At 57.8% G+C, this 24535-nt stretch overlaps 2 protein-coding genes across 3 annotated transcripts in view; one reads left to right on the top strand and one right to left on the bottom strand.

Annotated features, from left to right (window-relative positions):
* PLCD3 (phospholipase C delta 3) overlaps positions 1 to 6590 on the top strand; it is a 12263-nt gene extending 5673 nt beyond the window's left edge. Inside the window, exons 6-16 of one of the 2 annotated variants that reach the window (XM_063403905.1) lie at positions 413 to 614; positions 699 to 843; positions 1135 to 1317; positions 1393 to 1545; positions 1716 to 1751; positions 2309 to 2468; positions 3227 to 3343; positions 3428 to 3576; positions 4445 to 4580; positions 5740 to 5889; positions 5970 to 6590. In XM_063403905.1, coding sequence (XP_063259975.1) covers positions 413 to 614; positions 699 to 843; positions 1135 to 1317; positions 1393 to 1545; positions 1716 to 1751; positions 2309 to 2468; positions 3227 to 3343; positions 3428 to 3576; positions 4445 to 4580; positions 5740 to 5889; positions 5970 to 6058 — 1520 coding nt within the window. In that variant the 3' untranslated portion in view covers positions 6059 to 6590. The remainder of the gene's footprint in view (positions 1 to 412; positions 615 to 698; positions 844 to 1134; positions 1318 to 1392; positions 1546 to 1715; positions 1752 to 2308; positions 2469 to 3226; positions 3344 to 3427; positions 3577 to 4444; positions 4581 to 5739; positions 5890 to 5969) is intronic. The other variant, XM_063403904.1, reaches the window with a different exon arrangement.
* On the bottom strand, positions 6565 to 24535 carry NMT1 (N-myristoyltransferase 1). Its single transcript, XM_063403920.1, has 12 exons — positions 24144 to 24535; positions 18108 to 18222; positions 16724 to 16868; positions 14520 to 14638; positions 13939 to 14030; positions 13228 to 13344; positions 12414 to 12584; positions 11975 to 12083; positions 10796 to 10966; positions 10387 to 10554; positions 9847 to 9984; positions 6565 to 8128 (listed from the first exon to the last, which is right to left on the bottom strand). The coding sequence occupies exons 1-12, from the start codon at positions 24371 to 24373 to the stop codon at positions 8108 to 8110; spliced, it is 1596 nt and encodes a 531-aa protein (XP_063259990.1). The 5' UTR covers positions 24374 to 24535; the 3' UTR covers positions 6565 to 8107.

The following is a 24535-nucleotide window of genomic DNA, read 5'->3' as shown; positions in this document are numbered from 1 at the left end:
GGATGAAGGACCTCCATGTCACAGTAGCACCCTTAAGGTAGATGTAACACTAGGAGGATGACATCAGACGGCAGATGGGACACAAAGGGGGCCTCCTCTGGATGCCATGGTGCCAGGTCTGGGATGACATGGCACTGGGAGGACATCAGGGTGAGGACAGGGAACCTCCACGCCTCATGGGTGTCACCATGCCACATCTAGAGTGAGTGTGTGACAGCAGAATGAGTGACATCAGAATGGAGATGGGACACGAGGGAACTTACAGGTCCCCTGAGTGCCACAGTGCCAGGTCAGGGGTGAACCTGGCACCACTGGGACCTCCAAGTGGGGAAAGTCCCCAGGGTGCCACCCTGCCAGCACCATGCTGTAACACCTGTGACACCTCTGTGACACCTGCCACCGTGTCCTGCAGCCAAGCGGCAGGACCTGATGATGCTGGATGGCTTCATGATGTACCTGCTGTCGGCTGCCGGTGACATCCTCAACCAGGAGCACACCAAGGTGCACCAGGACATGAGCCAGCCCCTGAGCCACTACTTCATCTCCTCCTCCCACAACACCTACCTGACCCGCACCCAGATCGGCGGCACCAGCAGCACCGAAGCCTACGTCAGGTGGGTGTCCCTGGTCCCGCAGAGCCCTGAAGGTCCCGTGGCTCACGGGTGACAGGGACTCATCAGGTGCCGGTGTGGTGGCAGGGCGCTGCGGGCAGGGTGCCGCTGCGTGGAGCTGGACTGCTGGGAGGGCCCGGACGGGGAGCCTGTGGTCTACCACGGGCACACCCTCACCTCCAAAATCCTCTTCCGCGACGTCATCGAGAGCATCCGCGACTCTGCCTTCGAGGTGAGCCAGGCCGGCAGCCCTGAGGGTGCTGAATGCCGGGTGTGGGGTGCTGGGTGCCGGGTATGGGGTGCTGAGTGCTGAGTGCCTGGTGTCGGGTGCTGTGTGCCTGGTGCTGGGTGTGGGGTGCTGAGTGCCAAGTGTGAGGTGCTGGGTGCTGGCTGTAGGGTGCCGGGTGTGGGGTGCTGAGTGCCGGGTGTGGGGTGCTGGGTGCTGGGTGTGGGGTGCTGGGTGCCGGGTGTGGGGTGCTGGGTGCTGGCTGTAGGGTGCCGGGTGCTGTATGCCCGGTGCCAGGTGCTGAGGGCTGCCCATCCCCATGCCCAGAAATCCCCCTACCCCGTCATCCTGTCCCTGGAGAACCACTGCGGGCTGGAGCAGCAGGCCACCATGGCCCGGCACATGAAGGCCATCCTGGGGGAAAGGCTGCTGACACAGCCCCTGCAGGGGCAGGACCCCCAGCATCTCCCCTCACCAGAGGTAAGGCCACCTGCACACCCACCTCAGTGTCCCCATGTCCCCTCCAAGCCCTGAGTTTGGACCTGCCTCCTGCAGCAGCTGAAAGAAAAGATCCTGGTGAAGGGCAAGAAACTGCCAGAGCTGTGGCAGGAGCCCCAGGGTATCACCTCCCTTCTGGACCCCGAGGAGGAGGAAGAGGAAGAGGAGGAAGAAGAGGAGGAGAAGGTGCAGGAGAGAAGCCCCCGGCGGGTAAGAGGCTTCCCCAGGGATGTGGTTCTGGGTGTCCACGGCACCCTGGTGGTCCTGATGGATCAGAGCATCCTGGTGGAGCCAGGGGACCCCAGCATCCTGGCACTGTCCCAGCTGAGCGCTGCCAGCTCTGCCATCCCCCGCTGCAGCCCTGCTCTTTCCTCTTTCAGTCGCTGCAGTCGCTGCAGGAGATCAAACCTCTGCAGGTGGGTCCTGGATGGAGCTGGGGGGGCTGACAGAGCGGGTGCTGGGGGGACAGTGAGTGGAAGAGGGGACTGAGCTTGGGGACCCCTCAGCTGTCCCTCCCTCTTCCTGTTGGGCTGGGTGGCCTGTTCCTGGAGTTTCCAACACTTTGGTTTCTCAAGTTCTCCATCATGTTGGGCCTCCACAACCAGGGTGACCTGTTGGGGTCTGCATCCCTTTGGGGTCTCTGTCACCTCAAGTATTCCATCACCTCAGGGTGCCCATCACCTCAGGTTCTCCAACACTTTGGGGTCTCCCTCATCTTGGGGTCTCTAACATCTTGGGCTGTCCATCCCCTTGCGTTCTCCATGATTTCAGGTTCTCAGCCTGCTTGGGTTCCCCATCAGCCCGTGGTCCTTCATTCCATTGCCCCAGCTTCTGCACCACCTTGGGGTCTCCACTGCCTTGAGGGTCTCCATGGCCTTGGGGGTCTCAGCACTCAGCAGTACAGGGGAGGGGCTCTGTAGACCCTCGGGCCACCAGGGCCAGGCTGTCCCTGACACCACGGTGGCTCCCGCAGGCCAAGGATGCGTCGCAGGTGTCCCCAGAGCTGTCGGCGTTGGTGGTGTACTGCCAGGCTGTCCCCTTCCCCGGGCTGGCCCAGGCCCTGCGCCACCCCCAGCCCTGCCAGATCTCCTCCTTCAGCGAGAGGAAGGCACGGAAACTCATCAAGGAGGCAGGTGAGGGCCACCAGATGGGGACAGGGATGGGGACAGGGATGGGGATAGGGATGGGGACAGGGTGGGTCCATACTTGAGTCACTGGGATGCAGGATGGGGCTGAGAATGATGGACTCTGTCTCTAGGGTGGCTCCATGGGTGGTAGTCAGGGTCACACTGGCCTCACCCAGGCTGCCATGGACGGGTGAGACTCGGGTCTGCTGGCAGGGCCTGGGACCAGAGGCCAGGGTTGGGGTCACTCGACCAGGATCGAGGTCTGGGATCAGGGTTTGGCATCTGGGTCCAGGGCCTGGGAATAAGGTCTGGGGTCAAGGGCTGGGGGTCAGGGTCAGAATGTGAAGTCAGAGCCTGAGATTCAGATCTGAGTCAATGTTCAGGGTCTGGGGCCAGGGTCAATGTCTGGGGTCAAGGATTAGGATCTGGGTCAGGGCATAGGCTTGGAGGTTTTAGTTTGGAGTCTGAGGTCCAGGGATCAGGGTCAGGGTCTGGGGTCAGGGTCAGGGTTCCATGGTCAGGGCCCAGGGTCAGGAGTCTAAAGTCAATGTGTGGGGTTGAGATCAGGATCCAGGGTCAGAGGTTTGGGGTCAAGTTCAAGGTCCAGGGTTTGGGTCTCATTTCAGGGCCTGGGTCACATTTCAGGCTCAGGCCCACCCAGCTGGGCAGGCTCTGTCGGTGTCCCTGGGCCCATCACCTGCTGTCAGGGCCCCCAGCAGCACCCGAGGGTGCAGTGGCCCTGCTGAGCCGTGTCCCCCCCGCAGGCCCGGCACTGATCCGGTACAACACCCGCCAGCTCAGCCGTGTGTACCCGCTGGGGCTCAAGATGAACTCTGCCAACTACAACCCCCAGGAGATGTGGAACGCTGGCTGCCAGCTGGGTGAGACCCCAGGCCCATCCCCAACCTGGCACCCGCCCCTGGAGCCGTCACCCACCCTGAGAGCCCGTCCTGCTGTCCCCACAGTGGCCCTCAACTTCCAGACGCCGGGGTACGAGATGGACCTGAACGCCGGGCGCTTCCTGCCCAACGGGCGCTGCGGTTACGTCCTGAAGCCGCCCTGCCTGCGCAGCGCCCCCGGGGAGGGCTCCCGGCGCCTGGCGCTGCACGTCAGGGTGAGGACACCCCCGAGCCTGGCCCCAGCCCCGGGTGGGTGCGCCCATGTCCCTGCTGGGTCACAGCATTGGTGACATTCCGATGCCTGGCCAGGTGCCACCTGCGTCTTTGCCCCGGTGGCACCAACCCTGCTCCCAGCCAGGTGCCACCCAACCTCTTCTGGCTGACACCAACCCCATGTCCAGCCAGGTGCCACCCGTGTCCCCTCAGGGTGTTGCCAACCCCATGTCCACCCCAGTGCCACTCACACATCTTCTCCTGGGTGCCACCAACCTTTCCTTTGCTGGGGACACTGACCCTCCCCTCACATCTGTTTGGGTACCACCCATGTCTCTACTCCTGGGTGACACCAAGCCTGTCCCCAAATCCAGCTGGTATCAGCCATGTCCCTTCTCTGAGATGGCATCACCCACCTCCCTCCTCCCCACCCCTCCCCAGTCCCAGCCAAGTGCCAGCCACATCCCTTCTGGGGACCCAGCCACATGCCACTCATGTTCCCTCCCCTGGGTGGTACCAACCACCTCCCTCCTCTTCACGCCATCCCCACTCCTGGCTGGGTGCCATCTGCTCCCTTCTGAGGACACCAACCCTGTCCCCAGCCATGTGCCACCTATGTCCCTTCTCCTGGACGGCACTAGCCACCTCCCTCCTCCTCACTCCATTCCTGACTGTGACACCCATGACACTTCTGTCCCCAAATCCAGCTGGTGTCAGCCACTGGGTGGCATCAGCCACCTCTCTCCTTTTCACTGTGTCCCCAAGCCCAGCAAGTGCCACCCACGTCCCTTCTCCTGGGGGCACCATTTCCCCATACCCACGTCCCCCTGGCCTCCCATGGTCCCTGTCCCCATGTCCCCTGTGCCACAGGTGATCACAGCACAGCAGCTGCCCAAGCTGAACAGGGACAAGGGCAGCTCCATCGTGGATCCCTTCGTGCGTGTGGAGATCCACGGGATCCCGGCCGACTGTGCCAAGCAACAAACCCACCACAAGCTCAACAATGGTGAGTGCTGGCACCTGGGCACCCCCAGGGACACCTGAACCCACGGGGACACTCCAGGGCACCCCGATCCCCAGGGACATCCAATTACCTTTTACCTCTCACAATCCTATTACTCCCCAAACCCCAGGAATGCCCAAGGATAGCCTGGTCCCCAAGGTCCCTTGGAGCACCCTGATCCCTGCAGACACCCCAAGGAACCTGATCTCTAGGGGTGCTCCAGGACACCCTGACCCCCAGGGACACCTCAGGGCCCCCCGATGCTCAGGAGTGTCCCAGGACACCCTGACCCCAGGGTTCCTCTGTACACCTGGTCCCCAGGGACACCCCAGGGCACCCTGATCCAGGGACACCTTGATGCCAGGGGCACCCTGGTCCCTGTGAGGGACAGTGCCTTGGGCACCCACAGCCAGCTGGCCCAGTGCCCAGGACACCCCAGTCCCCTCTGTGCACAGTGCCCCCTCCCCAGTACAGCCAGATCCCCACCAGTGACAGGGTCTGTCATGTCCCAGTTCTTCCCAGTGCTGCTCCCTTACAGGGTGCTGTTCCAGTACACCCCCTGCAAGCCCAGTGAGGGGCCCGTTCTCCCCAGTATCCACAGCCCCAGTATGACTCCCATTCCCCCAGTATTACTCCCATTCTCCCAGTATGGTCCAGCCCAGCTCCAACATAACCTCCATTCCTCCAGTATATCCCATCAGAGTCCCAGTACAATCCCAGCCCTCCAGTATACTGCACCACAGCCATTGTACAAGCCCTTTTCTCCCAGTATAGCCCAGTCCAGTATGGCTCCCTTTTCCCCAGTATACTCCACCATGGCTCCAGTATGACCCCTATTTCCCCCTATAGCCTACTGCAGCCACATCAGGACCCCTTTTCCCCAGTACACCCCATCACAGCCCCAGCATGACTCCCAGTCCCCTACCATGACCTCCACTCCCCCAGTATACTCCACCACAGCCCCAGTATGGCCCCGTTTTCCCCAGCACACCCCACTGTGGCCTCAGCCCCAGCCTGCCCCAGTCCCCACATCCCCCAGTGCAGGATGCAGCTCAGGCGGGGCAGGGGCAGTGACAGGGAGGGTCCTGCTGGTCCCTGCGGGGCACTGGGTGGCCCTGGTGGCCCCGGAGTCCCCGGTGGCCACACCCACTGCCCGCGGCAGGTTTCAACCCGCGCTGGGAGGAGACGCTGCGGTTCCAGGTGCGGGTGCCCGAGCTGGCCCTGGTGCGCTTCGTGGTGGAGGACTATGACAGCACCTCCTGCAACGACTTCGTGGGGCAGTTCACGCTGCCCCTGCCCAGCATGCGCCAAGGTGGGTGCAGGTGCCACCCCGCTGCCCTCCAGGGACGGGGACAGCCCCCTGCCACCCGCTGAGCCCCCGTCTGTCCCCAGGGTACCGCCACATCCACCTGCTCTCCAAGGACGGGGCGTCCCTGTCCCCCGCCACGCTCTTCGTGCACGTCCGATGCAAGAGCCTGTGAGGTGTCCACAGGAGGGGCATCCCTGTGTCCCTGAGGTGCCCACGGGAGGGACATCGTGTCTCCGTGTGGGGGACAACAGGCTCCTCCCTGGGTGGGCACCCTGCGTGGGGACAGTCTGAGGACACTGCTTACCTGTCTGTGGTGACACCCAAAGGGGTGGGGGCTCCCCTCCCTGTTCCCCAGTGCCACCCGATCTGCTGGAGCCCTGCTCTCTCCTCCTTGAGGGGACAGAGATGCTGTGACAACCAGGATGGGTTGATTGGGCCAAGGACAGCCCAGCACAGCCCCACAGGGGTGACATGGGTGACAGCAATCACTACATTTCACCATCCTGGCCCCACTTGATCCCAGCCCCTCTCCTGGGGTGCAAGGACGGTGCCATCACCCTGGAGTCCCTGAGGGGACCCTGCCACCACGCACTCCATTGTTCCCAGGTGGGGACACATTCCCAGCCTCTGCTCTGGCACCAGTGACAGTCACAGATGTACACCCTAGGATCAAGCCAGTCAAATAAAAGTTTTATTTTAACAGAGCCTGTCCCAGTGTCCCTGTCACCCCCCGGGGCCCATTGTGGGTGGATCAGGGCTGAGCCCACCCCCAAATCAGCGGTGCCCTGGGGAGCTGCCAAGCACCCATGGGTACTGCACCCATGGAAGCTGGGGGGATTCATTGCAGCAGCTCTCAAACCTGCTATGGGGACAGGGGGAGGGTCCCATGGGGTGTCCCCACCCACATCCAGCCTCCCCTAGCCCGGGACAGCAGGGACACAGGAGGAGACACAGAGGTACTTGCATAGGTGACACAGGACCCCGAGCAGGGGCGATGTGATGGCTCTGCCAGGGGGATGTGATGGGCTCCTAGTCCCCACCGAGGCCCCACAGGTCCAGGCTGGGGTGGGCACAGGCTCTCAGGGTCCGTGGTGCCATGGGGTGTGACAGGGACATGAAGGGACAGGGAGGCATGAGAGTGCATAGACGGGGTCTTGGCCTTGGTGTGCAGCTTTGGAAACCTTTGGCTGGGCGGGCAGGAGCATCTCGGGGCTCTGGGTGGACAAGGTTCAGGACACAGCAGGAGGCTGTCCGGGCACTCCTCTCCCAAAAGATCTCGAAGGGATGAAGGTTTTCACTGAAACATTTCCTTTCTCTCGGCGGATCCCACAGCACGAGGTGACACCGGGAGCTGGCGGTGGAGGCACCGGGGGCGGGCGAGGCTGAAGCTCCGGGGTGAGGCTGATGGCACATATCCGTATTTCCATGCTTCCAGACAACAGCAGCTGAGCAGAGAGGCCGGAGGTGTGGCAGTGGCAGTGGAGCATCCCTCGGTGCTCACAGCCCCACGGGGGAGGCTGAGGGGAAGGAGCCCCAGGAGTCTGAGCAGAGCGGGGTGTGCCGGACACGCTCCGGAGCCGAATCCCCCCTGGATCTTCAGGCGCTGCTGCCCCTCGGTTCAGGAGGGGTTGGAGTCTCCGTGGCAGGGCAGGAGATGGGACAAGGCATCGCTTGCACAAATAGCCCTTTGAAAGGAATCTCGACGTGCTCCCGAGCCCGCGGGGGGACCCTGTTAATGGAGCCAGGAGCAAACCGGGGCCAAAGAGCCGAGCAGGGGAGAGCCTGAAGCACCCTCAGGGCAGGCAGGAGGGTTTGGCCAGCAGCCACCACGTCCCAGTGCTCCAGCATGGGCGCCACAGCATCAACCTCAGCTGTCCCCATGGAGAAAAGTCCCGGTCCAGCAGCCCAGTGGTGACCTTCAGCAGCCGAATGCAACTCATGGCAGTTGGGAACAGGAAAGATTTAAAATATATATAATATATATTTTTATTATTCACCCGTTAAATCCATTATATGCCAATCATGATCTAGTTTCAGCAGTTACATTTCCTTGATCATGTCTTTACCAGGATGCAGTGAAATCAAACAAGGAGGTGGCTGATGGCAGCGGGGGCAGCGCCTCTGGTCCCCCTCTCCTGGCGTGGGTCCGGCTTTGGCAGAAAGGATGAGGGCAGCACCTCCACAGGCCCGGCTCCTCCACGCTCTCCTGGCAAGGGCTCCCTTACTGCAGCACCAATCCAACCTGGGAGCAATGGAAACAGGGCTCGGGAAGTGTATGGATGCAGCTGGGAGGGCTCAGTGCTGTCTGTGTGGGTTTCCCCATGGGTTTTGGGGTATTTGAGAGCAGCAAAGCCCTGGGTTTGTGGCTGAATGTGGCACACACGGGCCCTGCCCAGCTCTGATCTGGGGAGATGACCAATGTTTGGGGTGTGACAAGCCCCGTCAGGTTATGAGACAGCCTTGATTCATGAGGCAAGGGTGTTTCTCAGCTCATGATGAGTAGAGGGATAGAACACCTCTCCCATGAGCTGGGGCTGTTTAGCCTAGAGAAGGCTGCAGGGAGGCCTTAGAGCCCCTTCCAGTGCCAAAAGGGGCTCCAAGAGGGACTTTGGACAAGGGCCTAAAGTGACAGGACAAGGGGCAGAGGCTTCCCACTGCCAGAGGGCAGGATTAGACAGAATATTGGGAAGAAATTCCTCCCTGTGAGGGTGGGCAGGCCCTGGCACAGGGTGCCCAGAGCAGCTGTGGCTGCCCCTGGATCCCTGGAAGTATCCAAGGCCACATCAGACAGGGCATGGAGCAGCCTGGGAAGGTGGAAGGTGTCCCTGCCCAGGACAGGGATGGAACAAGGTCCTCTTTTAAGGTCCCTTTCAACCCAAACCATTCCATGATTCTGTGACTTGGGAGAAGCTGCTTACCAAGAGCCTGGTCCCTGGACAGGTCCCTCTGCAGGCAGCTGGCACTGCTGGGGACTCTCCAGGACATGCTGGTGGCTGGTCATGCACTCTGACCCAGAGGCAGCCCCACCACAGGAAACATTCCCAGCATCAGGCTCTCCCACATCCCAGCTCTCCCAGTGAAAGAAGGGATTACTGACACCTCCTGGGCCTTCCCAGAGGCTCAGCAGGCAAGTGAGGCTGGTTTAGGGCACAGGCTTGTGCCCAGAGACAGATCTGGCTTCACACCAGGGAACCAAAGCCCTGTGACTGCCATCAAGGCATTAATTAGCTGTTTAGGTATTAATGAGCGTGATGTAGCTGGGCAGATTCTGGTTCTCAAGCACTATCCTCTGCAAGGTGGCCGTGGATTGGACAGGTGCTGAATCACTTCTCTGGTGTGGAGGACAGTAACAACCAGGTGCTGCCTCAGAGCAGCCCAGGGCAGGCAGATGGGGCTGCAGCACAGCTCTGAGAGCAGGTCTGGGGACCAGGCTGCTGGCCCTGGGGACAAATGACATCCTGGGATGCCATGGCTCAGCCCCCTTTGCCACAGGTCCTGCTCCAGCCTGTCTGTTCTCTCCAGAGGGGTGGCTGCTCCTCCCACTCCACCAGGACACACTGACACCCAGGACTGTGCAGTGACACCCGGGTCCTGTGAGGGATCACAGGTGACTGTCACAACCCCCGCTGTCACTTCTGTCACCCACAGCCCTCTGCTGCCTCCTCTGTGCTTGGCCTCCTTCCTCAGAGGGAAGAGGTTGGTGTGAGGGCAGGGACTGAACCTGCACTAGTCCAGGAATAAAACCAGCTTTGGAAGGTGACTGTGGAGGGATTTTCTGCAGGGACACGCTGTGTGCAGGCACTAGAGATGGCACAGGGACTCACCCATCACCTGGGGGATGTCACACAATCCTTGTGTGACACTGCAAGGACACCGGCGGGGTGGAATGCTGAGGTGTGGGTGACAACAAACCCATGTCCCCATGGCTGAGGGCATGAGAGCCCTCCTCACAGCACTGACCTTCTCTGGAGCCATGCTGGGACACTTCCAATTGTACAGGTAATACTGCAGGTTCCCATCCCCGATCCCAAACTTCAGCTTCTCCAGGAAGGTTTTGTTTTCCATGAGATCCAGTGCATTGAAGACGTCAAATCCTTTCTGCACAGGGAGACACGAAGCCATCAGTTCCTGCTTTTGTGCTAAGGAGTTCCTTCCACCTGTGAGCAGCCTGGCCCCCCTTCCTGCCCAGCTCGGAATCCCAGAAAAAGGGAAGAGCTCAGCCTTGGTGTCCTCATCAACTCAACTACGACAGGACTGTTTGCTGTAGGACATGAGTAACACTCTGAGCTCAGCTCACCACAAGCTGGAAGGCTCAGGGTACCCCTGCATCCCTCTCCTGGGTGGCAGATCCTTCCAGATTTGGATTTTTATAGTCCTGGGAACTAGTCCTTCCCACAAAGCCAAGGGTGGCCAGCCTGCAGCGAGCTGCCCAGTGAGTTTCCTGGTGAGCTCCTGCGTGCCCAGGGTGCCACAGTGCCAGCCCACCCCTGCCCCCCTCACCGACTTGGCGAGGATGAGCGCGTCGCTCATGAGGTCGATGAGAGGCGTCTTGGTGTGAACGTTGTAGAAGGAATAAGCAGCTTTCAGGCTCTTGTGAGTCGGGTGGTTCATGATGGTGGAGGGCAGCGTGTAAAAGCTCAGGAAGTCTGTCACCTCTCCCGAGGCACTCTGAAAGGCAGAGGTGACATCACAACCTGTCAGGCTGGGATAAATCCTGGCCAGAGCCTTAGAGGGGCTCTCCCAGTTGGAGCAATGGCTGCAGGGAGACTCAGGGCCTAGGATGGAGGCACCATCCTCCAGCAAATTCCCATCCTGGAGGGGCATGGAGCTCCTCCCTGATCGTTCCCGCAGCTCCAGTAGAGGCAAAAGCCCAGGAAAACACCCCTCCCATGCTGCTCCTGCCCCTCACCTCTACCACGAAGGTGTCGATGATGTTCTCCTGAGGTACGAACCAGTGCTCCACCTCCTCTCGGCTCATCACAGGTGTCAGGTGGAACTGCTTCAGGTACTCGGTCAGGAGCTTGTGCACAGCAGAGATGTCCTTGTGCTCCATGGGCCGCAAGCCGGGAGTCTTGGGAGTCTGCAGAAAGTGGGACAAGTTGTTTTGTTGCTTGCACAGTGGTTTTCGTCACCCAAGGGCTCTCCAAGGAGCAGCACAGAGACACTCTCTGCTTAGATCAGCCCATTTTCAGCCCCCCAGCCCTGCGGGCCCAGCGAAGGATGGATGTGATAGACTGATGGCAAAGATCACAGAGAGCACAGTATGTCCCAAATCCCCAAGTACCAGGTCAGGTCCCACTGGAAGTGATCTCCTACCCTCTAACGACACAGAATCTGCTTCCCTCCAGGTTCCTGTTCCCACTTAGAGCGGGCATGGGCTGGGAGATGTGTCCCAGGCTCCACAAGATGGTATTCCCAGTTGGCCTCAGTTACTAATCTAGGGTTGGGATGGCTCAGCAAGCCCAGATCTGCTCTGGGGCTGAGTTTCTCTGCAAAAACCAGTAGCTCCAGCCCAGCAACTGCTGTCTGTGTGGCTGTGGGAGGCAGGAGCTGGGAGCTGCCCAGCATGAAAGCAGCATTTTCCACCCTGAAGGGGCAGCTCTGGCTGACAGAAAGGAGCCAACAAGGTCGGGGAGGGTGGTGGCAATTTTAATGCAGTTTGTTTGTTTTTTTCCTCTTCCATCTCCAGCTGGGCAACTTCCCCAGCAGGACAACTGCAGTGCCAGAAGTGATCAGTGTGACTGAAGAATGAGGGACTAACCCGATCCAAGGTCACACCGAGGCTGTGTTTGGACAGATGAAGGCTGTCACATCTGCCTGCTCGTTTTACCAGGACGACAGGCTATGACTCACCAGCAAACAAAAGCTCACAGGGTCCTCTAACTGCAAGAATTCGCCCTTAAAATGCAGGTACCCAGGCAAAAATACATAAAGATTAAATAAAGCACAACTGCTTGACAGAGTCATTTACTACATGGAACAAACCCTGGGTGTCCAGGCAGAGGACTTGACCTCGACCACGACATTTGTGCCTCTCCCCTTGCCCAGAGAGGAGCAACTCCTGACCCTGCCCCCGGCTGGCACCCACCTCGGGCAGCCGGTAGAGCTTCGTGGTACGTTGCATAGTCATGTTCCTGCTCAGGTGGGAAAATTTGACCTCGATGAGTTTGCGAGGATTCAGGGAGCGGTGCCAATACCTGTGGAAAGACGCTGCCACTGGGACACTCGTTCTGGGCACGAGGTTCCCATGGCTGCCCGAAGGGCAGGTGAGAACATCAGGCCAGCAGCTCCCCACAGAGAAACACGGTTCTGAAGTGATTGTGCTGCCAAAGCCTCCTCTCCTGTGTGGCATGAGCAGCTTTAGCAAAGCCACTGCACTTAATCCTGGAAGGACAGCGTGGGAGGAGAAACCTGGGCTGGGATCTCTCCTGTCCCGGGGAGTCCCACACACTCTTACTGGCCACAGAAGGGACCACGGGAAGGGAAGGTCTGCAGACAGAAATCTTGGGAGAGCCACAGACACTCACCTGCAAGTCCCCACAGGCTTTGGCAGCACCACCCCTGCAGTGTAAACAGCCTGGAAGATCCCCTCTAGATGCACCCTCCGCGTGATCTCACGGATCAGAACCGGAGCCACCCGTTTGGAGCGCAGCTTTTTGTGGACACACAGGAAGTTTATCTCCACCATCTTCTTCTCTCTTGGGGAGGAAACAATGCAGAGCATGAGGCTTGACTGTCCTGACCTGGGAGGATCAGACCAACACCCTGGGCAATCTACCTCTAAGCCTCTTCAAGGGAATGAAGAGTCAGCACCTCAGGGAAGGGGCAGGGGCTGGGTTTGGAAAACCCTCCCTTAAGCTGTTACCCAGGGATTCCCAGGGAAAACGGTCTGAATCTGTGTCAGGGGAGGGTCGGGTTGCATATTAGGGAAATAGGAGAGCTTGGACAATGCTCCCAAGGCACAGGGTGGATTGTTGGGCTGCCCTGTGCAGCACTAGGACCTGGACTGGATGATCCTTGGAAATCCCTTCCAGCTCAGGATATGCTATGATTCCACATCTCTTATTTAGCCCTGGATGATTTCTGTAAGCCAGAGCTCTAAGTTAACCTACCTCATTGAGGAAAAGAGCTTTCACAATGGTTAACTGCAAGATGTCCCTGTTCAGAACCTCCCTGCCAACCCTTAAATATCCCCCATCTTGCCCTCCAAGCAGCAAAACATCTCCAAAGCTGAAGGGTGCAGGTCTGGCTGGGGAGGACAATGTAGCCAGACCCCCTCAGCACTCCCACAAAGCCCGAGGTGTCAGCAAGGGGCAGGATGAGAAATGCTGCAGCACTCACGTGTCATAGATGTGGATGGTGGCTGGAATCGCACTGATAAATCCCACCAGCTTCTTGCTGGACACCACTCGGACCCCACAGTGCCACTGGGGCAGCCAGCCTGGAGGACGCAGTGCCCTGGGGAGGGGACACACCTCAGCAGTCACCTCCCACCCATGGTCCCTGGTGTACCTGCTCCTGCCTCCCACCCTGCCCTGGGACACCCTGAGTCCTGCTTGCCAGTAAGAGGATGAGAGAGTGACAGTGATGTGACTGTTGGGACCCAGGGCAATTCCTGCACCTCACAGCCAGTCTTCACTAGGGGCACAGAAAGAAATCTCTGTTCCTCAATTCAGGAACACCCTGAGGAAACAGCAGCTCTGCTGCAACAGCACCCCAAAGGTAATTGCTGGCAGCTGCCTTCATCCCACAGCTCCAGGACACTGGAGAATTCCTCAGCTACTGGGATTTTCACAAACACTTAAGGGATCAAACCAAAGAGGAAAAAACTCCACTTTTAAGCTCCTGTATCTTGAAGGAGCCAGAGGCAGGCAGGGCTGTGTGACAGCCCCTCTCACCATGTCCCTGGGACACTGTACACAGTGACAGATGGGGAAGGGACATTGCAGGAAGAAGGGAGATGGGATAAGCAAAGGCAGCTGCAGTCCTGTCACCAGGATCAGGCTTGTCAGCATCCCACAGCCCCTGCTCTGCACTCCTGGTGCCACTCACCACAGCAGGAACTCGGGCGAGTAATCGAACCGGAACATGTTGTCATCGTCCTCCACGTAGTTCTCGTTGAGCAGTGTGTAGAGCTCCTTCAGCTGCAGCAGCACAGAGCACGGAGGTTAAGGAGGTTGCTCAGCCAGCAACTGCCCCCAGACAGGACCCTGAACACTTCATGTGTGCCACAGCCCTGGGGCACCATGTGCAGCCATGCCCCTGCTCCGGGGGCCTGGACCAGTGCCACACAGAGCAGAGGGAGCAGCAGGACACAGGGAAGCCTTGTGTCACCTTCCAGGGAGGTGGGTCATGCTCTAAAGGGTCTTCCTAAAGGAGAACTCCGGGCTTCAGGCATCCTTACATCCCCTTGAAAAACCAGGCCAAGCTGCCCAGTCTGGGATGGGTAAAAGGGAACTGCAGTGGGGGGAGTCAGACCCATCCAAACCCAAGGAGATGGTGTGACAGAGCCAGAGCATCACCTGCTGTGGTGAAGGACACGTTTCCATCCCCAAAACCATCTCCAAGAGCCCAAGCATTGAACTACCACCCAAGACACTCCAACACGCGTGTGCTGAGCTGCCTGTACTCACCACACCTCTGTCCCCCAGGTCCAGGGCATCCCAGGTGAAGCCCTGGGGCAGGGTGTATGGCTCCTGGCGGATGTTGTCCTTGTCCGGCTCCACCGGGCCATGGGTGTTCACCACCTCTCCTGGAAGACAGAGCAGGGGCCATGAGGAAGTTCTCTACTGTGTGAGGCCAGGCCTCCACATCAGCTCAGTCTGGTGTCCAATGTGCCTCATGTCTCCTGCAGTGGCAGACGGGGATTGGCAATTCACCCACCCAGTTTGGGATATGGCAGAGAATCAAATCTCCTTCCAGGGCAATGGTGGAGCCCCTCAGGTGGCCAAACACAGCCACAGCCACCTCCTGCAGCTCCTCACGTGATGCCTGATCCCTCCCCATCTCCACAATCCCAGCCTGGGCCAGCACTTTCCTGTGAGCCCCTCCATGGGACAGTGATCTCCTGCCAGCTCTGGCCACTGCCACTTGGCAAGTGGCAGGGTTTCCTGCCCACTGTGCCTAAAGAATAACTGCAGTGAACAACACAACTTTTGTTGTAAAACCACTGACTCCTAAAGGCCCTGATTCAGCCAGGAGATGTCGGCCCAGCAGCATCACTTCAATGCTGCCAAGAAAAGCAAGTTGTGCTAATTAGGAATTCCCTTAAAAAGGCATTGAAAAGGTTTCCAAGCAATGGGGAGGTGATAAAAGCTCAGAGCAAAAATTTCCCCCTTCACACACACCCCAGGCAGCTTCCAGAAATGCTCACCTCTGGCTGCCCTCCCTGTTTTGAGTAGGTGCTGAACTGTTCTGAGATCTGGCCCCAAAAATCCCACAGCACTTCTGTTATCCAGCCCTAAATAGCCCCAGGTCCATAATGCTGTGTGCCAGAGCATGCCAGGACCACGAGGACACGGCAAGTGGGTGGCAGCCAGGCACAGCCAGGGCACAGCCACCACCGTGGTGTTGGGAGGAACGAGCTGCTTTGTGCCTCCCACTCCCCAGGAGACACCTTCCACCCTTTCCCCAGGGTTTTCCCAAGCAGAAATGATGTTTCCCATGTCCAGCATCCTTGGAAAAAAGGGCAAATGCAAGACCAGGCTCTGCTGTCTCACAGGACCATGTGCCATCTCACTGGGATTTTCCCAACTTAAAGCTGAGATTGTACCTCCTAGTGAAGTTTTTGAGACACAAAAAGGCCTCAGAGTGGTGTGGACAACATGGAATGGGAATCAAACACTGCATCTGCAGCAAAAGGGATGCAAACCCATGAAGGGAAATACTGATGAGCAGCAAATTTGAAGCCATGACAAGTTTGGGATAAATCTAGAAACTGTGGGCTTGGACTCACTCTCTAGTTCCCCTGAGCTCTACGGGACGCAGATGAGGAGAGACTAAAATAAAGTTATGCCAGGCACCCCAATCAGCCCAGGAATGAGTGCCTTCCAGCCAGGCTGCTCTCCTGGCACATATGCTCTGAGAGCTCCTGACACACTGTCAGGTCACTGCCACAGGCTGTCAGGAGCAACAGGAAGGGCTGGAGCAAGGACCAGAGCTGGGAAGCACCACTGTTCACAGGAGGAAGAGCAGGCCAAGAGATGGGGCTTCCCATCCTTAGATGCTCATGACAGCTTGGAGATGCTCTGATGTTTGTGCCTCCCCTCTCCTGGTTCAGCTGCAGTCCCTGCCCGTGCCAGAGAGGGATGTGAGCCCAGCAGAGCAAGGATGTGGCAGCTCAGCACTGGACCTGCTTCCCAAAGCTGCTCCCAGCACCATCCAGCCCCAGCTCACCCCAAGTTACCTCCCCCACCAAGGATCCCTGTCTGGGAGGCTCCCCAGGAAGGGGAGAGCTGGACAGCTCCGAGTTCAGAGGATGTGGCAAAGCTACAGACGCAACTTGGGTACAGAGGGCTGGTAAAACCCAACTGCAGGGCTAAGGACTGGGATTAAGGGATGCATAAATGCAGGAGGCACCAGGTCAGATGTCTGAAGTGGTTCCTTGTCCTTCTGTACCCCCTGAAGTGCTTGCACAGCTTTTCAGACCCTCCCCATGCACTTAGCCCACGTTGCTGAATGGTGAAGTGGTTTTGGTGCCTTTGAAGCCCAGGCTAGGCAGGGGCTCACTTGGTGGCCACAGATCAGCATCTCCAGGCTTCTCTGAGGGCCCTCTGGAGCAGCCTGGGGACCACAAGGCCCCCCCAGGGCCCACAGGACGTCGAGGGGCTGCACATACCTAACTTGGGCACTGGCTGTGTGTCCCAGAACTGGTAGCTCCTCTTGCTGGCTTCCTCCATGGTTTTGGCAGGGCCCTGACCTACGGAGAAGAGCTCGATGGCTTTTTGAATCTCCTGGATCCTCTCAGCAGGTAAAGAGTTCACCTGAGGGCAGAAAAGGAGCGTGGAGAGACAAAATGAGTAAGCTGAGCCACCAGGTCTGTATGTAGGCTCCTCCAGGAGAACTTGGAGCTGATCCTGTCGTGAGGTGCTGCCAGGAAAGGGAGAGCAGGCAGGAACCTCCCATCCTCAGACCCTGACAGGACGGATGAACCTTTCACCAGCCACCTGCCACTCACCTAGATCTGGCTTCTAGGCACTCCTAGGACAAAGGGGATGGAAGAATTTTCTGAAAATGCTTTAAGCTTCAGGTAAAGTGGGTGCAGTGAGCCCCAGGAGCAAACCTCCCCACCTGCCATCCTGTAGAGACTGATGGATCAAACCACACCACTCGGGATTCCCTCAGTGGCTTTTCTTTCTCTCTCACTGTTCAACCTCCTCCCTCTAAGCTGGATCTGTATACACAAACTGCAGCTTCCAGAGGAGTCCCTGGACACCAGGGACTGGGACAAGGCAGAGAGGTTGAGTCAAGATGAAAGACACTTTCATCCTCCTCTTCCTCAGGGTGGATGGCTCTGCACTGAATTCCCAGCTTCTCTCTGATCCCTGAGGAATTTAGCTGGAAAAACACAAAGCCCCAGTTTAAAGCTCTGCACAGTCAGATGCACAAAATATTCAAAATATTTGCATGGGAACTGGGCATCAGACAGAAAATAGCCTCTGCTGATGTGTGTCCTCTGCCACAGGACCAGAGGGGACAAGAGGGCCAGGAGGGTCAAACCCTGTGTGTCCCATGCTGCTTCCTGAGTCACTGACTGCTGGAGAGGATCAGGCAAAACCCAGAGGGATCAGACAGACCCTGCTCTCCTCAGCTGCTGTTCTTGTGACCATCAAGAAGAAGATCCACACCAGCAGATGTCAGCGCCGTGCTGCTCCTCAGCCCCCAGAGCTGGCAGGTGGCAGTGTGGCAGCTCCTGCCTGCCACAGGCAGCTGCTGTCTGGGAAGAGTAACTTGGAGGCGCCAGCCTGACCCTGGAGCTGCCTGGGATATCCAGCCAAGGGCTGCATTATCACCAGAGTGCTCTGCAAACACTTTCTGCACCAACAGGGATTCCCACACATGGAGCCACGCTGGGAAATCACTCTAAATCTGAAGTTTTTTTAACAACTAAGTGCCTAAAATCAGGGCTGGGAACTCTTTCCTTGGCCTAAGTAACCCTGGAGAAGTTTGGGATGGGGCTGGCTGCTGTGGAGGAGCCAGGATTCCGGGAAGGGGTTGGTCACCTTCACTGGCTGGTCCTGAGCCTGGTCGGGCTGGTCTCCTCCTCCTTTCTCTTTCTTCCGTTTGGGTTTCTTTTTCTTCTTTTTGGCTCCGCTGTCATTTGCTGGACTCAGGCCCCTGGGGAACAAAAGAAACATCATTGGAGCCTTGGGGTTTTCTTTTGGGAGAATATTTGTTTGGTTTCTGAGGCACTCTAAAGAAAATGCAGGCTCCCTGCTGAGTCCAAGTCTCCAGGAAGGGGAATACTCCATGCACAGAGGGTGCAGCCAAGCGCCCACCCCCAGCACAGAACTCCCTGTGAGCTCCCAAAAAGGGACCAGCACCAACACCTCCCACCCCACAGGTGTGCTGGGCAGTGGGGACTGTGCCCTGTGCTGCAGGTGACCACATCCCCACTTCACATCACCCCTCTGCCACCTGTGCCCAAACCTGCCCTGTGGAGTGGCTTTTTCCTCCTCTCCAAGCCCAAGGATAGATGTGTAAGCAGCAAACACTGCTACAGCCCCAGGGATAGGGCAGGTTCAGGAATCACAGAGGACACTGGCCAAGGACACTGTGCCAAGTGTCACCTCACCTGCAGAGGTGATGCTCTAGGGAGAGGAGGCTGTTTATTGGAAAATTACTATATTGTTACGCTGGAGCTGGAAAATCGAGAGTGAGGAGCAAATCTCTGGGAGTGCAGGGTGGGAAGTGCCTGCACCAGGGCTCCTCCCTCCATGGACACAGGGCAGCCCTGGACTTCCAGATCACAATCATCCCTGAACAGCTGCTGGTGTGAAACCCCTCAGTGAGCCTGGCCTTTGTTCCAGCAGCATCCTGATGCCAAAACACAGGAGAGGTGCCTGCTCCCAGCACGGCAGATGGGATCTCATTATGATGACCTCGTGATCCTGCTTGGGATGACCTGACATGGGACAGGCAATGCCATGGGAGCTGGCTACAGCCTCCAAAACTGTCAGGGTTCAGGAGGAAATTCAATCCCAGAGAGGCTGGAGCAGGTCTGAGCAGAGGGATGAGAGGGGAAAGGGAATGATACAGGGCCAGGAGAGCTCTGCCAGCACATGAGGGGTCTCCTGCAAAGCAAGCTGAGGTCAGCAGGTACCAGCACATGGCTCAGCTCTGTCCTGTCCCTCAGTGCTGCCCAGTGGGGCCAGGATACAGCCAGGGCATTTGTACTCTACAATAGAGGTGTCCCATTCTTTGCACCCCAAAACAACTCTGCACAACAACCCCACAGATCTAACCTGCCCAGAGGAACCAGCCTGCAATCTCCCCACAAAAGCACTGCTCACTTCTGGAGCAGTTTCATGTCTTTACCAAACACAAGATAGTGGTGAAGAGGGTGGAGCAGGAAAAAAAGAAGAAATGTGCTGGAAAATATGCTGGAGCAGCATCCAACTATTTATTTCAGCAAGACCAGAACAAGAAGGAGCTGGGAAGAGAATAGAGCTTGAAGAAATGCAAGGTGTCCCTGCCCAAGGCAGGGGGTGGAACTGGATAATCTTCAAGGTCCCTTCCAACCCAACCACTCCATGCAATCCCTGGGCTGAGCAGCAAGAAGGTTATAAAACCAGGGAACAGTGGATGGAGAAGTGTTTTTTGAGGGATGAAGCTGGGAGATGCCTGTGGATGTAGCACAAAGCCAAGGTGATGGCCCTGGGGAGCAGAGAAGCATGGTTTGCATGACACAAGTTGCTGGGCTGGGGAAGCCTTTCCTCTGGATAAAACCTGAACAGCAGCAGAGACTCTGCAGACAGCACATGCTGGGGAAAAGGATTCCCATCTATCAGCAGAGCCTGTGTGGAACACCAGGAGATGGGAAGCACTCCTGGCATGGGAACAAGCAGTGGTTCAGGGTGAGCTGCTCCACAAAAGGGGGTGAAGAGAAGGCCCCACCCTCTTCTCCAGAAGAGCATGAAGGTGAGCAGGAGCAAAGCCACAGCTCTGAGGACCAGCAGCTCCCAGGACCAGCAGCTCCCAGGACCAGTGTCCCACAGAGGTGCTGAACCATCCCTGGGGACACTCTCACCTTCCCTCCCACTGCCAGGAAAGGGCTTTGCCTCCACCTGGGAGATGCTTCTTGGACATGACACCAGCAGCAATCCCAGCACAGCGCTGCTGTCACCAATACTGATTTTAGTGACAAATGTGTGATGGCTTTTTTAATTCTCTGGGGAGGTCCTGGCCACACTGAAGTCCTGGGATGAGCAAAGCCACCTTGGAGCTGCAATAAAAACATCAAAACTGTTTCCTATCAATTTTAACATCACAAACTGACAGCACCAGAGTTCCTGAGCACACCCCAAGGGCTGACACTGGAAGTTGTCCCTTCCAAAGGGGACAGACACACGTTCCCAGCTCACCTGCACATTGGGATGCTGCAGGTGTCAGTTGTGACAGACAAAATGCTCCCCTCATACTCTGCTGGCATCGCTTTGCTTCATAAATCAGAGCTGCCAACTCCCAGCTTGGTGCTAATGAGCTCAGCCCAACCACGCCGGGCTCACAGGTGAAAGCGCTGAGAAAATTCCTCCCTGATTTATGAGCAAAGCTGTCGTGACCTGGAAGAAATCAGGCTGGCAGAAGGTGGGATGAGGTTCTGCATTCCAGGTGGCACGGCCTGGGGAAGGGCCCTGCTCCAGACAGGAGATGAAAACCAACCTGGCAGAGGAGTCGCCAGCATGTAGGAAAATGCTGGAAAACCTGAAGGTCCCACTCACTACACCCAGAGAAGCAACAATTACAGGTATTTTCTATTTTAAATCTATTTAGGAAAGCAAATATCTTCTTTCTCCAGAGTAGCTGCACCCCCTAGATACTCCCTAAATTAATGACAGTGCCCCACCAGTGTCCTGGAACAAGCCACCACCTTCCAAAATCTCAGCACCTGCAGCTGGCCTGACCCACGAAGCTGAGAGGGCTGGAGCAATTTCACCCCCAGGAAGGGTGAGCTGTCAGCCCAGCTAACATCCAACAGCCCACAGCCTGCCCAGCTGCACTTCAGGCCTTTTTCCTCCCATATCCCTTTGCATTCCGAGGTGCACTGAGAGATGAAGTAACTGGACAAAGGCACCTTGACTGCACTGTGCAAAACATCTCCCCAATTTCCTGTGGGATCACCATGGTTTCTGGCTAAGGAAAACACTTTTCCCTTCTCCTGGGAAAGGCATCCCCACCATCATGGCCATTACTCTGCACTCCAATCCCTCTTTTCCCATTATCAGGTGGCTCTATGAGTTGAAGACAAAGGCTCCAGCAGAAAACTGCCCAGAAAACAATCCCTGTAACCTGAGTGATCTTGAAAATACGTTTTTGGAAGCACTTAGGGAGAGTGGCCAGGCTTGTTCAGGGTGAGACCTGCTCAGACTGACTGTGTTCAGCCCCTCTGGAGTCTGGAAAACACCAGACTCCTCCAGTAACAAACTGGTGCTCAGCACCCACTTGTGTCTCCCTGGATCCATGGGTGCTCCCACTGTATTCCCAAACCTGAGGGAGGAAGCACAAGGGGAACAACTCCAGCTGTGGGCAGCTCCCTCAGCCTGGTGGGAGGCTGAAAGTGTCAGATGAGAAGGAGTAGATCCCTGCTCCGTATTTAGATGCTGGAAATCCTTCTGCCATCCCAGGGGCTAATCAGGCACGGTGCTTAGGCTGTAATCTCTGTAATCTCGTTAGGGGCTGTGGCAGGGAGGAAGGGAGGATCTCCAGCTGGCAGAGCTCAGCTCCCAGAGCCCAGCGTGCCACCAGTGTGCTCCTTACCCCTACAACTGAACCCCACGTGCTGGAGCTCAGTGCCCGTCCCAGGAACTCCTCCTTGTAGCTGTGTGCAGGCAGGGATTGCCAATCCCACAGCTGCCCCTTTGGAAAAGCCCCTCTGCCCCCTTGCACCTCATCCTGCAACAACCCAGCTGTGCCACAGGGCGCTCCCAAGCTCTTCCAGCCTGGAACAGCTTCCCCAGGTGGTTTTGACAACAACAGAACCATTTCACAGGACTGGGACACTCCAATCCTTGCTGTCACCACTGCTCTTGCTGCCTGTGAGGTGACAAATCCCACCAGGCTGAGCCCATGCCATGTTCCTGCCTTTCCAGAACCAGGGAATAAACCCTCTACCGAGGACACAGCAGAAGCTCTCTCCACACAAAGGGAAATATGAAAAATAACAAAGTAGGATTATTTTCTTTGGAAAATCAGCTTGGATAGCCACAGCAGAGAGCAGAGCAGCCACATCCCAGTGCTGACATAGGCTGAGGAAACTCAATTCCTCTTTCCTGTCCTTAAAAGGAAAGGAAGTATTGCTTTCACTGAGGAATACTTTTATGTTTTAAACCTCAGCGCCAAGATCCAGTGACTCCCAGCACAAAGTGGCACAGGCAGGGCTCCGAGTGCGGCTCCACAAACCCCGGCAGCTCAAAGCCCTTCTCCTGCCCTGTTTTTGGGGACAGTGTCACTGGGGTGACCAGAAACACTCCCACACCCTGGTGTAATGGGATGGTATGGAGTCAACAGAATGAATGACTGTGCATCCAGTATGAAAAACATCCTCCTTCCCTTACTTGGTCTCTCTCTGGTGGGTTCCTGGTGGGTTTTGGAGGTACAGGAGATTTGCCAGAGAGCTCCAACCCTGCCTCACACTCCTTATGGCTGTGCCCACCAGCCACGGTTTTGGTGTTGTTTTCCAAGCTATCCAAACTATTTCCCACTGGATATTCCCCAGGCTGCTTGTGGTTCTCCAGCTCCTCAAGGTGGCCAGAGCGATGCCCACGCCAGGACCCAAGGAGGGCTCCAGAACACACCTTTTCCTGGCAAAGGGCAGGAGGAACCTCTGGGCTGGGGAGCAGCGGTGATTGAGCACCGCGTCTCCTCTGCTCGGCTCTGGCTTCCACAAACCTAATCATGTCAGAGGGAAAGAAAATAAAAATCTCCCCAAGCACGGCTAAACCGATTAAACTGAGACACGGTGCCACATCCGGGAGGCAAATGAAATATAAATGGGCAGCTATGCTGTCATAAAAAAAGCCTCTGTGATATTTCTTGTGTGACCTTTTATTCACTTTGGTTCCTGGGCAGGCGGGATTGCCTTTGGAAAGCTGCTGATGGAGGGAGAAGGTCTCTGCAAGCCCATGGTCTCTGCTGTGCAGGGCTGGGGAAGCAGCACCAGGTGAGCAGGAGGAGCCCGGTGAGGAAGAACAAAGTGCAAAACCGCCAGAAACCTCTGGAGAGCCACACGCTGCCATTCCCATTCCCAGCAGGAATGAGGACGAAGCCTCTCCTGCAAATCCCAGGCATGGTGAGGCAGCTCTACACCGTATTAATTAAGGCAGTGAGTAATGAGGGTGCTACGTTAAGCATTCCAGCTCTTCCCTACTGAGATAAGAACCTGCCTCGCTGCCTGTGCTCGCTCCTTGCCTTGTTGTTGTTTTTCCACCATTCCATACCTCTGGAGGCTGTGCTCCTCCAACCACGAGACAATGTAGGCAGCGCTTTGCAAAACCCTGGGCTGTGTTTAGGATAACGACGGGATGAGTGTGCAGAAACCCGGGATTATTCCAGGGCATAGGGATGCCACATGCTCCGGAAGGCAGCATCACGCATCCAACCGTGCCACCACCCTGGGTGTCACCGCGGGAATGGAAATGCCACGAATGGGCTGAGGCTCGTGCGGGAGGGTAGAGGGAATGTGGGGAGACACACCCTAACGCAAGGCCATGAAGAGCTGCTAACTGGGCTTATTTCTGCCACAAAAAGGCACTCGCGGCCCTGTCCCGGCCGCCCCCCAGCACCGCAGCCGTCACCCATCCACGCCACGGCCGCGCCCGACCCCGCTGAGCTTCGGACACGCTCCCGCAGCGGGCGTGAATGGGCGCCAGCGGCACCGCCCCCCCGTCAGACTGACCGGCGCCTCGACCAATCGCTGCCCGGGATGCTGCCCAGCAACCAATCAGCGCACCCGAAGGGCGGGGCGCCTCTCACTTCCCGGCCGCTCCTCGCCTCAATGGGCCCGGCCGCCGCCGTGGCACGCGGTCCCGGCCGCCGCTCACCCCCGGTTGGAGCCATGCTCCGCCTCGTTCTCGCAGTCGCTGCAATGCTCGTGGTCGTTCTCCTCCGCCGCCGGCCGCGGAGGCCTCACCGGCGTCCGCCTCACTGCTGTCTCACTGTCGTCCGCCATCTTGAACGGGGCCTCCCCGCGTGCCGCACCCCCGAAAGAAAGCGCGCCGCGATTGGGCGGCGAGCCGCGAGGCATGCCGGGAGTGGTAGTCTGCGTGGGCATGCGGGGGGCCGGACTGCAGTAGGGCTGGGACTGCAATTCCCGTCAGTCTCTGGGAGTGTCCAGGGGCGGGGCGCCGGTGGCGGGAGGGCTCCCTCACACCGGCAGCCGCGTGGGTGCCCTGCCGGGCGCAGAGCCGCGGCCCGTCCCCCCGCTCGCCCGTTC

Source organism: Prinia subflava, chromosome 8 (genome assembly GCF_021018805.1).
Source record: "Prinia subflava isolate CZ2003 ecotype Zambia chromosome 8, Cam_Psub_1.2, whole genome shotgun sequence".
Classification (NCBI taxonomy): Eukaryota; Metazoa; Chordata; class Aves; order Passeriformes; family Cisticolidae; genus Prinia; species Prinia subflava.
Note: the sequence above shows the minus strand (reverse complement) of the source record. Positions and strands in the feature narration are given on the sequence as shown.